At 40.0% G+C, this 16,330-nt stretch overlaps 1 protein-coding gene across 1 annotated transcript in view; it reads right to left on the reverse strand.

Moving 5' to 3' along the window:
• Positions 1-516: 516 nt before the first annotated feature.
• Positions 517-16,330, reverse strand: part of LOC124087735 (zinc finger protein 778) — a 44,055-nt gene continuing 28,241 nt past the window's right edge. The window contains exons 8-14 of the mRNA XM_058576596.1: positions 13,312-13,530; positions 12,865-12,925; positions 8,282-8,370; positions 7,388-7,514; positions 5,821-5,895; positions 4,900-4,982; positions 517-3,906 (exon numbers count right to left, since the gene is read on the reverse strand). Coding sequence (XP_058432579.1) covers positions 2,053-3,906; positions 4,900-4,982; positions 5,821-5,895; positions 7,388-7,514; positions 8,282-8,370; positions 12,865-12,925; positions 13,312-13,530 — 2,508 coding nt within the window. The 3' untranslated portion in view covers positions 517-2,052. The remainder of the gene's footprint in view (positions 3,907-4,899; positions 4,983-5,820; positions 5,896-7,387; positions 7,515-8,281; positions 8,371-12,864; positions 12,926-13,311; positions 13,531-16,330) is intronic.

Raw genomic sequence — 16,330 nt, forward strand, 5'->3', positions numbered from 1 at the left:
ACTATCCTTGATGGGCACGCCCCACTCAAACCCTGTAACATTATACTAGGGTCACAGGCTAAGCTGACAGCAAGCTCGGGCACACCAATCAAACCCCAAATATCAAATTAAGAAAAGCAAATGTTTTGTGTGCAATTTGTGCTTGAGGAGCACCAGCGCACAGGCATTGCTACAAAGAAGGTTCTGGTGAATCTGAACTCATCTCCAGTGCAGAGGAGGAAGTCCTCTCCAGTGGCAAGGTGTTTGAGTGAGGTGATGTCTTCACCAGCAGTGAGTTTCTCAGGCAGGGCAATGTCTGGGCTGTGAACACTATACTGTCATTTGTTAATGATACTGTCACTTGGAGTCCAAACTGAAGGACGAGGCCAACCTGCACTAATGACTTCACCCGTCACCCACATGTGCTCATCATCAGGCAACTATCAACGAGTTCCAGAGGGACCTTCAGGTCTCATTTCAGTCAGTAAGATGGCGTCTAAGGCAAATTCATGAGCCATAACCACCCACACAAGGCAGTCCAGATTGATGTGATCACCTTTATTGTCATTGCCAATAGGTAATGGCAATAACAATTGTGCCTAACAGTAACACTCACACCCACAAGAGAACCATTCCATTACCACTCCTCACAAGAAACACATGGAACATGAAAGTGCACAGGTCTCTTCTGTTCAGGATTATTGTTTAGTGTGATTTGGAATACCTCTACACTGGCTGGATTAAAAGCCAAAGAAAGGGCTGCAGCCCTGATGGCAGCACATGACAGAATCCAAAGTTGCTCAAGCATATATAAATGTTGGGTCACTCAGACTGAAATCTGGTTGAGTTGGTCTGTGAAAGGCCATATTCAAAGTCAGTGATGATTTCCAGCATAGCAGAACATGATACCAGCCATGTCCAGAGTTCTTGCTATTTTTCATCTTACATGAAAGGGCAAATCCAGAAGGTCTAGTTGTCAGTCCAAGCTGTTGTTTGACTCAGGAATATGATTTATTTTCCAATCATGGAGTGAATCTATAAAGAAAAAGAAAATATAGGTCTCTCCCTCCCTCCCTCTCTGAGTTAAAGGAATTCCTATTCTCAGGTCCAAGGATCTGGCTCTCCCTCCACAGCCATGAAACTGAGGTCTGTCACACTACCAGCTATTCACTCAACCTTTTTTCCACATGCCCCTTTTTAATATGAATAAAAAAATTAGGTAAGAGAAGAGCAAGAGCATTTGAACAACATTGAGATCTATATTATAGCCTAAATTTGGCTAGTATGAGTTACTATTAGTGAACCATGTTTAAAAGCATGACGAGAGAATCTTCAATGCTAAAATAGGATTTGTGCTGGGGGTGCAACTCAGTGGTAGAGTATATACTTGGCATGTGTGAGGCCCTGAGTTCAATCCCAGGAACAACAAATAAACAAATAGTATAGGATACTTTTGTTTCCAAAAGGCTCATTTTTGGCTAGATGCCACCTGAAAGGTCTAGCACCTTGACTGGAATGGTTTTGCTATACAAGAAACAGATATATCCCACCAGGAATGATCAAGGTGGACTCATAAATATTCAAAATAAATGTAAAGAATCATTCAGAAGGTGGTATGTCTGTCAACATACAAGATTTCAGGGGTGGGGATGCAATTTCCATATCTAAACATTTACTTTTTCTTGTGTGTAAATCGCTGTTTTTAAAGGCTGAAGGATAATATGTAAAAAATTGACTTTGCATCCTTCCTTGCCTTTACAATAAAGTTTTTCTCCACTGTGAGGTCAAATGAACATCAAAGTATTTAACAATTACAACTTTTCCACATATCATACATCAACAGTGTTTTCTCTCCAGTGGAAGAGCCTATATTTTTAATAGGTCCCTGAGAATTAGGATTTTCATGTTTGTTACATTATATGGCTCCAGGATGAGTTCTCACAATACTGCATCATGATCAGATTCCAATGATTCTAACACAATTCTTAAATTCATGGGGCATCTTGAGAATAGAGGTCTTTCAATCCTTTGAAATAAACTGGCATAATTGAGGGCTGTTCCACATTCTTCACATTAATAAGGTTTTTCATCAGTAAAAATTCCAGTGTGATGATTAAGACGTGAAGAACTCCTAAAGGATTTTCGGCATTCCTTCCATTCAAAGGGTTTCTGTTCAGTTTGAGTTATTAAATGTTCTGTTAGCAAATAAAGCCTATTATAGGTGTTCTCACATTCCTGATATTTACAGGGCTTCTCCCTAGTGTGAATTCTTACATGGTGATATAGGTTTGAGGATGTAGTGAAGGATTTCCCACATTCCTTACATTCATAGGGTTTCTCCCCTGTGTGAGTTCTTACGTGTTCAGCTAGGCTTGAAGAAACGGTAAAGGCTTTCCCACAATACTTACATTTATATGGTTTTATTCCAGTATGAATTCGAATGTGCTTATTAAGACATGAGGAATTTCCAAAAAATTTTCCACATACCTTACACTGAAAGGGCTTTTCCCCTGTGTGAGTTTTTACATGTTCAGTCAGCAGATAACACCTTTTGTAGGCTTTCCCACATTCCTTACATTCATAAGGTTTCTCTCCAGTGTGGGTTCTTATGTGCACAATGAGACATGAGGAAGTTGTGAAGGCTTTCCCACATTCCTTACATTCATAGGGCCTCTCTCCAGTGTGAGTTCTTACATGTTCAGCTAGACTTGAGGAAACAGTGAAAGCTTTCCCACAGTATTTACATTTATAAGGTTTTACTCCAGTATGAATTCGAATGTGTTTATTACGGCAGGCAGAACTTCTAAAGGATTTTCCACATAACTTACATTCAAAGGGCTTCTCCACCGTGTGAGTTTTTAAATGTTCAGTTAGCAAGTAACACCTTTTGTAGGCTTTCCCACATTCTCTACATTGATAAGGTCTCTCTCCAGTGTGAGTTCTTACATGTTTCCGTAAGTATGAGGAAGCATGGAAGGCTTTCCCGCATTTTTCACATTCATAGGGCTTCTCTCCAGTGTGAGTTCTTACATGTTTACGCAGGTAGGAAGAAGCATGGAAGGCTTTACCGCATTCCTCACATTGATAGGGTTTCTCTCCAGTATGAATTCTTAAATGTTCAGTTAGGTTTGAAGCGGCAGTAAAGGCTTTCCCACATGCCTTACATACATAGGGCTTCTCTCCGGTGTGTGTTTGTACGTGTGTGGTAAGGCCTGAGCGTTTAGTGAAGGCTTTTCCACATTCTTTACATTTATAGGGTTTCTCTCCAGTATGAATTCTGAAATGTTCAGTTAGGCTTGAAGAAGTAGTGAAGGACTTCCTACATTCTTTACATTCATAGAGTTTCTCCCCTGTGTGGGTTCGCATGTGACTGTTAAGATTTGAAGAATAACCAAATACTTTTCCACAAACCTTACATTCATAGGGTTTTTCCCCAGTGTGGGTTCGCATGTGACTATTTAGGTTTGAAGAATATCCAAATACTTTCCCACAAACTTTACACTCATAGGCTTTTATGGTATACATTTGAATAGGCACAGTTCCACTTGTGGGAAATGTAAAATCTCCTGCATACTGCTTCAATTCAAAGAGTTTTTCTCCATTGTGATTTCTCAAATAAGCCTGAAAGTATGGCTGATTGAGGAAGGCATAGTCATTGCATTCAAAGGATTTGTCTTGTGTGATGGTTTTCTGGTAAACATCATTTGGAGTCAGGCTAAAAGCTCTTTCACACTGACTCAATGCAGAGAGTGTCTGTTCAGTAGAGGTTTTGTGAGGAGTAGGAAAATACCTTCCATACTGATTAGAGTCACAAGGGTTCCTTGAATTTTGAATTTTCATGTGTGTCTTGAAATATGAGTGTTCACTGAAGATTTCTCCATATTGCAGATAGTTACAGAGTTCCCCTGCACTTTGGTTTCCCACCTGCTGATAAGGGATGAAATATGGTTAAAGATTTTTTTCAAATGAAATGGATTTTACCTATCTGAAAGCAAAAATAAAACATAATTGATTCTTACTGTTTTTATTACATGTATAGGAATTCCTACTCTGTGAACTTCTCTCAAATTGAATGAAGGAATACTGCAAGGATTCTGAACCATCTATTTTAGTCTTAGGATAATTCCTGTACATTTTCATAAAATTCTTTTAAGAATCTCAGTACCCAACTTTATATGTGGGAAAGTGTACTTCTAAGAACTCTGAAGCTCCAGATTTTGAGCTTGGATTAGGGTATCCTAAATTCATCACATTCAGGATCTCAGGATCCCTTTAGAGACATTTCCCCTGCTAGGATAAATGTTATTTCTCTCAAGCATCTCTTGGGCCAGGAATGCAGCTCAGTGGTAGAATGCTTGCCTAGCTCAAGGTCTTGGTTTGATTCCCAGCACCACGGAAACAAAAAAAACAAGTCTCATTGATACAGATTTTCTATAAGAGAATTCCCCATCTTTTTCAAGTATGATAAATGAGGATTCACCAATACTGCAACCTTCTCCCTATTGACAAATGGTTGAATGATGAATAAAGAATGTATTTAGAGGGTTATTATAAATTTCACCATTTTCATTCTTTCATATAATTATTGCCATGTCAATTCTATAGTACTCAATGAAGGAACAATAGGACTAAAATTCTGTGATATCTGTTCTAATGTTAAAAAGATTAAGATAATTGCTTTAAAAACTCCTATGTCCAGAATTCCAAGATATGTGGGACTGTGTACTTGTGGGATCCCTGAAGGAACTGGCTTCACAATAGTTTGGGATACTATTGATATTATACTCAAAATTGATATTATATTCAAAGTATCTCTCCTGACATATTGCTTCCCTCCCACTTGGATGAATGTTACTATCTATAACAGAATTCACATCTTCTCTGAGTGTGGAAAACAACAACATCTTTTGTTAATCTTACCATTTGTATCCCACTGGAAATTCGTTCCCTCAAAATATTCTGCTGAAATGCTGCCTCTTCAGTGCTAACGTGCATTTTCCTTTCTAAATATGATCAGAAGACAAATTTAAGATTTGGAGAAAGAAATGGTAGATTGTAGAAATTTAAAATAATAGGGCTTATATGTATTTGTTTTAACATTCTTTCTTTTCTTTCTTCTTCTTCTTTTTTTTTTGGGGGGGGGGGGTACCAGGGATTGGAGCCACACCCATAGCCCTTTTTATATTTTATTTAGAGACAGGGTTTTGCTAAGTTGCTGAGGCTGGCTTTGAACTTGTGATCCTCCTGCCTCAGCCTTGTGTGCCACATGCCCAGCCACTGTATTTGTTTTCAAATTAAACATGGTATAAAAAAAAGTGGGCTGGTGTTGGAAACCAGTACAGCACTTGTCTTGCATTCCTGGGTTCAATCCCTAGAGCCAAAAGAACAAACCAACCAACCAAACCAAACAAACCAAACAACAACAACAACAAAAAAGATAAAGGAAAAAAATATGGGGGGAAAAAAGCAATGTTTGAGCATTTTAACTAGATCAAATTTGGCAACAGTAAAGTTGTGGATCATAGTCTTAAATAGTTTATTATAAACTGATTCTTTAAAAATTAGAACTGATGGTAAACAAGAATAATATTATCAGGCATGAAAAGAAGAAAAGATCTAGACAAATAACAAATGAAAAAGTGATTTTAAAAAAAAGACAACAGTTCATTTTGGAGATCACAGGAAAGTCTGAGTAGACAGAGTATGAGAAGCTGAGATTTTCTACCTTCTCAGAGTAATGTCCTGAACCTTCTTAAATCAAGTACACCTTAAAAAGTTTCATGATCCTTCCAAACTCAATAAACTTCTCCTTGATCACAGTTGCCCTCCAGACTCACTCACCTTGGAGATCTCCTGTCTGCATATCCTCTTCTTGTTCTAACCATGAGATGAGACTGGGTTTGGTGGGTTCACATCCTGTACATGGGGAAAGATATTCATGAAATAGGTTCATGCAACAGATGATAAAACAGTATAGTTCTAATAATACTGTTTCTAATGAAAGCAGAAGAATTATTTCAAAAGAGTGAAGTATGCAAGTATCATCTCTTTCTGTACCCAAAAATGATTAGTTATCTTGGAATTCTGAAGACCCAAATTAATGCTAACAAACAAAACACTAACACTGAATCAAACAGAAAGTAAAGTGAAACAAAAAGATCCTTGTTTTTCTGGGGAAAAACTATACCAGAAATCACAAATTTTAATGCATTAGATACAAATGGGTGGCTTGCTAACATGCACTGACACGGATCTATCTGGAATTTCTGATTCAGTATGTCAAAGGAAGAAACTGATAATTTACATTTCTAACAGGATCACAGTGATTTGTTCATCTTGGACCACATTTTGAGAACCACCATGTTAGATCATGGTTTTGCTTCCTGCAGTTTTAGTTACCTACCATCAACTAAGGTCCATAAATATTAAGTAGTAAATTCCAAAAATAAACAATTTGGAAGTTTTAAATCACACAATGTTGTCGCGACCCCTCGCTGGCAAGGGAAAACACGACACAGGATTCTTCTTTCAGCAGTTTATTCAGGCCTTGATTCATGTATCATCTTCTAGTGACCCCCCCGCTGAGCGCCCAAGCACAGCCTAATAAAGCCTCCCGCATACCAATCCCAAGCTGCCACGTGGACCTTTAGGGTGGGAAGGGATTGCGTGCCAATTCTCCATATTAGGTGTTGTTTATCACAGGCCACAGTGGAAGCCGGCACCATCTTCTAATGGCGGCCACGGTCTAATTAGAACGGCTCACCACACAATGTTCTGAGTAGCTTATGAAAGCTCACAATATTCTATTCTGTCCTATCCATGGGATATGAATTATCCCTTTATCCATCACAGCCATACTTCGTATGCTACCTGCCCATTAGTCTTTAACAAGCCATCTCACTTATCAAGTTGACTGTCACAGTGTAGCAGTGCTTTTGTGTAAATAACCCTTGTCTTACCTAATAATAACGGACCCAAAGCAGACTGTAATTATGATGACAATTTGAACATGCCAAAGAGAAGCCACAGTGCTCCATTTAATCTAAAAGTTGAAAGATCTTGGCTTAATAAGGAAAAGAAAAAATATCATATGCTAAGGTTTCTAATATCTACATAAGAAGGAATCTTCAACCTGTGAAACTGTGAAGAAGGAAAAAGAAATACATGCTATTTTCACTGTCACATCTTAAAATATTATTTTGAATTTGTATGAGTTTGGTTTCAGAACTCCACTGGGGATCTTGAGACATATCCCCCATGGATAAAGGGGGACCACTGAATTAGGGTAAAGACTATGTTCCTATTGTTTCCCAATGTATTTGGTGTTGAGATCACTGATTGTGCAGTACTTTAAGGACAGAACATCCATTTCTTCCCTAAGAGCTACAAGGAATGATGGCAGTCTTACCCAACGAGACCAGGTTCTGGTAGTTCTCCAGCATCACATCTCTGTATAGGTCTCTGTGAGTCTGATCCAATAAAATCCACTCTTCTTGAGTGAAGTTCACAGCCACATCCTCAAAGGTCACCAAGTCCTAAATTGTTAAACACATGGCAGCCTGAGTAATAAGTTATAATAGTAATATCTCTATCAATGTTGACTAAAGAACGAGGAAGTGAGGCCAATGCCTATGCAAGGATCTGATGGTTTTCACTGTCTATTGCAAAGTTCAATGGTCCCAGGAACTCTTTCTCTATCCACATGCACTTACTGCCCATCTCCTGAATCATATGGTTTTTATGGCTCTACTGAAAAATGAATTTATCGCACCACACTTAGACTAGAAGCTCTTTTCTTATTTCCTTCTATTTTTTTTTATATTTATTTTTTAGTTTTTCGGCGGACACAACATCTTTGTTTGTATGTGGTGCTGAGGATCGAACCCGGGCCGCACGCATGCCAGGTGAGCGCGCTACCGCTTGAGCCACATCCCCAGCCCCTTATTTCCTTCTATTAAAGTATACTCCTATCATATGCTTGATAAACAGGACAAATGAATAGTCTTTTATGGAAAAGGACACTTTTTTCTTTCTTAACATCTGGCAGAGTACTTGGCAAAAGAAGAATCACACCATACCCTTGTCACCATTAGTGTCATCATTGCTTAGTAATTACTGAAATATTGGGATGATTTTCAGATAACACCTCATTGATAAGAAGACACCATTCCTGTAAATTCATCTGGGGACTTATTTGATTGAGGCTCTACTGACTTTAAATAGTTGTGGAGATAAGTCTGTCTAGAAGAAAATGTGCCTGGTGGAGGCAAGCATGTCATTCTGTTCGACAGTTTCTGCATACCTGGTAATAGTTTATCAGGCAGTCTGCCATCTTTTCTGCTTTTATCTTTTCTTCAAGTAGGCTGAATGGATCCCTGAAAAGAACTGCTCCTGGAAAAGAAAGAAGGCATGAGAATCGGTACTACCCTAATTCCTACACTTACATGCCTAGAAGCCATTCCATCCTACCATGAAACTGCCATGTAATCCTGCACATTTGAAAAGCGCTCTCTCTCTCTCTCTCTCATATGTGTACTACTATCATAGAATGCTAGAGCAGTCCTGTCTCACCTAGAGCTAGAAAAAGGGATGGTGAGTGGTACTGCCCATTACAAAAACTACGATAGTTCATTTTACAGGTAAGCAAACTTAAATTCAGAGAAATTGTCTTCATTTATCCATGATGAAAATTCTCAAGGATATCATGCAGCACATACACCAGGGGGCTCATATGCACAACAGTATTATCTAGCCTACTTTGGCATCTCCAAAAAAACAAAAAATAAAAAGCTGGGTGGTGTGGCTGCTCAGGCCTGGGCCAATGGGCTCTGTTACACAAGGTGGATATAAAGCAGAATCTCTATAAAAGAACATTAACAGGACTGGTCAGGGGCCAATCAATAACCATCATTCTGTGAGGATGAAGGCAAAGTTTTCTGGAACGCTGTTTTCCTAGATGCCAAGACCACTACAGGCAGCTTATGAATCTTGGAGGATAAGGGAAATCTCCATTCTTCCTTATAGAGCAGTACTTCATCATTTGTCATCAAACATTGGCTTACTCGCCACAGATGATATAAAGAAAGCCACTAAATACAGTGTAACCTGTTAACATAAGTATTAATAACACCCACTATCATTTACTGAGGACCAGAAAGTATGCATTTACACTAGAGGTCAGTATACACACACACACACACACACACACACGTGTGTGTGTGTGTGTGTGTGTGTGTGTGTGTGGAGAGAGAGAGAGGCGCGTGAGGGCACAGGGGAGACAGACTGACTTATGTATCTTTCCAACCATTCACCGTAGACATCAAATCCCTATTTAATGCTGGAAAAAAACTAGATTCAAACAATAAAAGGATTTGTTCCATATCACCCATTTAGGAAGTGGTGAACCAGGGCCCAACTGTAGCTAAAGTGGTCCTGATCACCTGAGGTTGCTGTCACATTCCAGGACGATTAGAAGTTGGTCTAGACCTGCAATGTCTAGAGCACCACAATGTACTGTCTCATCACATGTGTTAACGTTCATTTTATATGAAGCTAGTATGATGGAAAAGAATTAAAATTTATTTCTTTATTTTTTTCCTTGCAGTGCTGGAGATGGAACTCAGGGCCTCACACATGCTAGGCAAGCACTCTAATACCACTGAGCTAATCCTCAGCCCTTGAATTGTATATTTATTTATTTTTTGTTTGTTTTTGTACTGGGGATTGAACCCAGGGGTGTTTAACTCCTGAGCCACAACCTCAGCCCTTTTTATTTTTTGAGACAGGGTCTAAGTTGCTTAGGGTCTTCCTACGTGGTTAAGGTTGGCCTCAAACTTGCAAACCTCTTGCCTCAGTGCGACCTTTTTTTTTTTTTTTTTTTAAGGAATAAGATTTATTTAAGTGCGAAGATAGAAACAACTCCTGCAGGGGCAGGAGGAGGACCCCAAGAGGGGTTGCCCTGGGTACGACTTTAACAGCTAAATTAGCTAGGCGACTAAAACTTGGATTCAACGATGACCTACAGTTAGTGAGGCTGACATGCCAGAACTTCCCTGGCATAATGTGACAGAAGGGATCCTAGAAACAGGAAAGTTCTACTGAATTTGCCAGCTGATTTCCACACCCCTCCCACCCTTACCCCAATCTATGTTGATGATCCAGAAGACAATACTTTCTTTATGGAGATAACAAAAAAATTATGCCAGATATTCATGTACTGATACCATCACTGAAATGCACACAGAGTTCCTCTATTCCAATGGCAAAAGTCAAAACCAGAGCAGCAGAAATCAAGTGTTGGCACTTAGACATCAACATCACAAGGCCACATCAACTCTCTGTTGGTTACACTTCAGGTGGTACCACCATCCATGGGCTCACAAAATACTTTAGCCACAGTGACAGCACTCACATGGCACTGGCTAGGGAAACCATTCCAGTGCAATTTAGTGCAACAATGGGAGTAGTCTCTGCAATCAACTAGTCTTAACACATTCCCCATTATTGAGAAGTAGCTGATCTAAATGAGGGGGAATGCCTTCCCGAAAACTCAGCTGCAGGGCCTGCTGTGAGACAACTTTAAGAAAGGGTGGCATTCTGTCTCATATGACACAGTGCTTTGAATTAGAGTCTTACATGGTACTGTCTCCCCCACAACCAGATTACATGGGCCCAAGATTGATGAATAAGGGTAGAAATGGCTCTATTGACAGACATTTTGCTTCCAATCCCAATAACATAGAACACTTTGGAGATTTCTGCCCCTATTTGGGACTGCTTTCCCCAAGAGGCACAATTATATGACCCAGCGATCTCCACCTTCTGGTAGACACCCTCCTGGATAATACCCTTATGTTATCTAACCCTCTAACCTGTTTCTAACAGAAATATGGTAAACGTGCAGGGATTATGTAAATGTAATTAAAGTCCCCAGTGAGTTAGTTTTGTTTATCAATGGGAAAAATATCCTAGTGGACTTGATCTAATCAGGGAGAAGTCTTATTGAGTGTCTAGGCTTTCTGAGGTCCAGAAATGAAGAGCAGACTGTGTACATGTATAAGAAACACCAACCAACCCAAATTCAATTTCTTCTCCAAATACTCTCACAACATAGATCACTTCTGAAACCAGATGTGTTGGAATATTCCTCACACACAGCAAATAATTCTTTCTGCAACAATCCTCCAATTCAATTCAGTTCTGACATTGTCTACCTGGAGATAGTATTAGATCTCACAGGTTGAGGGCTCAGTCCCTAAAACTGCCTTTACTTATCTATTTACTAAATTTATTTTGGTACTGGGGATTGAACTCAGAGCGTTCTGCACGCTAGGCAAGCACTCAACCATTGAACAACACCCTCTGCCCACCCCCCACCCCAACACCTTTAATTACTGGTGCTTCTTACTAGCTATAATCAGGGTTCCCATAAACCCCTCCTCAAGTTCAATTAATTTGCTTGAGCCTCTCACAGAATTCAGGGAAACACATTCACCAGTTTATTATAAAGGGCGAAGTATATTTTCCCCACATTTTTCTTTGGAAAAAATGTGAAGCTACTAACAGGTCATTTGAACATAACATATAATATGCACACACTATAGTAGTGTTTGTGTCAGCTTTTCGCCACTATGATCAAAAGATCCAATAAGAAATATGTGGAGGAGTAAAAGTTTATTTGGTGCTCATGGTTTCAGAGGTCTCAGTCCATAGGTGGCTGACTCTGCTGCTTTGGCACAAAGTGAGGCAGAGCACCATAGCAGAAGGGTGTGGAAGAGGAAAGCAGCTCAAGTCATGGCAATCAGGAAGCAGAGAGAGCTCTGCTCACCAGGGACAAAATACAGACCCAAAAGACATGCTACCAATTACCTATTATCGCTTCCAGCCTACCCTACCTGCCTACTTATCACCACCATTCACTGACTTGATGTAAGGCTCTCACAGCCCAGTCATTTCACTTGTGAATTTTCTTGTATTGTCTCAGACATGGGCTTTTGGGGGAACACCTCATATCTAAATCATAACAAATAGGTCCACTAATTTTTAGCATTTTTTTCATGTTTTCTTTTTCCCCCACACACATTTTATTGTATTTGAAAGCAAGCCTGTTGAAAATAAACTGTAAATATGATGATATTGGAACATTAAATACTTGGTAATGCATCTCCTAAAAAAAGGGATTAAATTCACAATAGTTTTTTTTAATTCAAGAAAATGAATAGTGGGCTGGGTGAATATCTCATTGGTAAAATGCATGCACCAGGCCCTGGGTTCAATCCTCATCACACACAAATCCATAAAAAGAAAATTAATATACATAGTATTGTCTAATATCTACTCATTCAAATGTTAATTTAGTCACATTGTTCGGTTTTGGATATTGTTGAATCTAAAATCCAAGGTTTCTTATTACATTTGTTTATGTATTTTTAGTCCAACTATCTTGTCAAAGATAAACTATTCCTAGTGCAGTAAAGCCTCCTTCCTTACTGAAGGCACGGTTCTTAAATTCTGTGGGGATGGATGTACAGCCTTAGGAAGTTCGGATGAAGGGAATGCCTGTAAATTCGTGGTTTTGTTTATAAAAAGGCTTGTGTTCTACAAACGTTCGTGTTCACATACAAAACTAGGCACACCTTCGGCACCTAAGAAAGTACCTTCACCTTTCTAACAAAGTAGAGTATGAAAAGGTAACTATCTGATGCGCAAAGGCGGCACACTCTCATTTGAAACATTGAATTGCCTAAGAGGGGGGAAAAAGGTCCTCAGGAAACTTCGCCACCTCGCGCCCGGGGCATGGCGTGGAACCCACGCTCTGGACCTGAGCAAGCGCTCCGCCACCCAGCTACAGCTTCAGCCCCGAACCAGTTTTCTCGCAGGGCTCACCCCGACTCGCAGCAGTCGCCAGGTCCAAGAGGAGGGAGGACACCGCGACGTCAACACGACTCTAACTGCGGAAAGTCCTTTTCTTTCGAAAAATAAAATTTACAAAGGGAGCTACTGGAGAGGACGGCAGCAGATGAGATAACCGGGACGCAGGCTCACGTCACTTCCCGGGCCCACAGCACGACCGCCCTCTCGGCCCCGCTGGACGCTGGCTGAGGACCAGCCTTTGCGCCGAGGTCCCTTCGCTGCCTAGGCCAACTCGGTCATGCAACAACTCCTTCCACCTTCCTCCGTGGAACTGACCCCGAACTGGACGTTCCCAAAACTGGAGAAGCCGGAAGGATCCGGGTCGCGCGGACATTGCGTCATGAAAAGGGAGCGGGGTCGCTGACGTCACCTCCGCCCGGCCTCGGGCGGGGCACGCGGGCGGGGCTCGCAGCCACGAGCCTCAGACCAATTGAACCTGATAAGGCCGGGATTCTGGTTTAGTCCAGCGTGCACGGGGAAGGGCCCCCGACGTCGGCTCGCCGAGGGACGCGAGGGCAGAAGCAAGGCGGGGTCACAGGCTGTTATGACGCTGCCCTGGGCCGGTACAGCGGGACGAGCCCCCGCGAGGGTGGGGACGGCGGAATAGGCCGGAACCCCGCCCCCCACGTCCCTAGAGCCCTTCGAATGATATCACATTGGCAAATCTGTCAATCAATGGTCGGTGCCCTCCATACACTGGGTCTTTTAACTATTTCTTATCTGGATACCCTGCTAAACCCTGTCTATTGCTTTACTTTTCAAAGTTATATATATTTTTAGAAACCTTGAATTGTTTCTTCTTCAAATATATTTTTATTATTCAGGTCTTAGCAGATGATCCGGGGACTCCCATTTGGATAGATCAGGCAGTCTTCATTTATTCAGCAAAAATTCTAGAATTTCTCCTGCAATGCCACTTGGCTGTGGTTTTCAGTGGGTAGCATTTGTAGAGTTAACAAAGATATTTTTCCTTTTTCTTTCTTTCTTTCTTTTTTTTTTTTTTGGTGTTGGAAATGGAACCCAGGACTTGTGCATTTTAAGCACGAATTCCACCAATGAGTTACATCCCCAGCCACAATAAAGATTTATATATATATTTGGGGCTGGGGTTGTGGCTCAGCGGTAGAACGCTAACCTAGCATGTGCACGGCGCTGGGTTCGATCCTCAGCATCACATAAAAATAAATAAATAAAATAAAGACATTGTGTCCAACTACAACTAAAAAAATTAAAATAAAGTCCAGAAAATATATATATTTATCTTAAATCATAGTTATACATAAATGTGGGGTTCATTTTGGCATATTCATAAATGCACATAATTTGCTCCATTTCAGTCCCCAGTTCTATACCCTCCCCTAAGCCCCTTCCTCTTCTCTGTTGGTCTTCCCTCTATGGTTTTTTAATTAGTACGGTGGAGTTATATATACTTAAAATTGGAACTCATTGTGATACATTCATACATGCCCATAACATACTTTATTCAATGTCATGCCACTCTTTTTCCCATTTCCATCCCTCCCCCCTTCGTCTGGATCACCTTTCTCTCCATTGTTCTCCCTTCTATTTTCATGAGAGTCCCACGAACCCCCTTTTAAATTGCTTATTTCTCTCTAGTTTCTGCATGGGAACATTTGATCCTTGACTTTTTTTTTTTTTTTTTTAAGAGAGAGGCAGAGAGAGAGAGAGAGAGAATTCAACTTTTTTTTTTTTTTTTAATTTTTTAGTTTTTGGCGGACACAACATCCTTGTCTGTATGTGGTGCTGAGGATCGAACCAGGCCGCACGCATGCCAGGCGAGCGCTGCCACAGCTTGAGCCGCATCCCCAGCCCTCGATCCTTGACTTTCTAAATCTGGCTTATTTCACTCAGCATAATATTCTCCAGTCTCATCTATTTACCAGCAAATGACATAATTTCATCATCTTTATGGCTGAGTCAAACTCCATTGTGTATATATACCACATTTTTGTTTACCAATTGTCTATTGAGGGACACCTAGGCTGATTTCATAACTTGGCTATTGTGAATTGCACTGCTATAAACATTGACATGCATGTATCACTGTGGTGTGATGATTTTAGGGTAGTTTTTTTTTCTTTTGTTTTTGGATACATACCGAAAATTGGGATGGCTGGGTCAAATGGTGGTTCCATTTATGGTCTCTTTAAGAATCTATATACTGGGGCTAGGGTTGTGGCTCAGCGGCAGAGCACTTGCCTAGCATGTGCAAGGCACTGGGTTTGATTCTGAGCACCATATAAAAATAAATAATTAAAATTAACATTAAAAAATAAGTTACAGGGGCTGGGGATGTGGCTCAAGCGGTAGCGCACTCGCCTGGCATGCATGCGGCCCGGGTTCAATCCTCAGCACCACATACAAACAAAGATGTTGTGTCCGCTGAAAACTAAAAAATAAATGTCAAAATATTCTCTCTCTCTCTCTCTCTCTCTCTCTCTCTCTTAAAAAAAGAAGCTGCTAAAAAAATAACTTACAAATCAACAAAAAAAACCATAATAAAAATTTTTTTAAAAAGAATCTATATACTGCTCTGTAAAGTGATTGCACTAATTTGCAGTCCCATCAAGAATGCATGAGTATACCTTTTCCCCCACATCCTAACCAGCATTTATTGTTATTTGTGTTCTTGATGGTTGCCATGCTAACTGGAATAAGATGAAATCCCAGTGTAGTTTTGATTTACATTTCCCTGATTACTGCAGATGTTGAATATTTTTTCATATATGTATTGTTTTCATATATTTATAACTTTCTTCATTTGAGAGATGTTTAGTTCATTTGTCCATTTATGGATTTGGTTATTTGGGGAAGTGGTGTTAAATTCTTTTCTGTATCTGGATATTAATCTCCAGTTGGAAGATTAACTAGCAAAGATCTTCTCCCATCTGTTGGCTCTCTCTTCATGCTCTTGTTTCCTTTGCTGTGCAGAAGCTTTGTAATTTGATACTGTTCCACTTCTTGGTTTTATTTGATTTACTTGATTTATTTGATGTATTTGATTCTTGGTTTTATTTCCCGAGCTTTAGGAGTCTTATTAAGGAAGTCCGTGCCTGAGCCAATATGTTGGAGTGTTGACCCTATGTTTTCTTCTAGCAGTTGTAGTGTTTCTGGTCTAATTCCTAGGGTTTTTGATCCACTGTTAGTTGATTTTTGTGCAGATGAGAGATAGGGATATAATTTCATTTTTCTACTTATGGAAATCCAGTTTTCTCAGCAACATTTGTTAAAAATGCTATCTTTTCTCCAATATATGGTTTTTGTACTTTTGACAAGAATCAAATGACTGTACCTATGTGAAACTGTCTTTTTGTCTTCCATTTCATTGGTCTTCTTGAATTTTTATGCCAATTACATGTTGTTTTTGTTACTATAGCTCTGTAGCACAATTTGAGATCAGGTATTTTGATGCCACCAA

Source organism: Marmota monax, unplaced genomic scaffold (assembly GCF_021218885.2).
Source record: "Marmota monax isolate L192 unplaced genomic scaffold, Marmota_monax_Labrador192_F-V1.1 WCK01_AAM20220418_F8-fsc00021, whole genome shotgun sequence".
NCBI lineage: Eukaryota > Metazoa > Chordata > Mammalia > Rodentia > Sciuridae > Marmota > Marmota monax.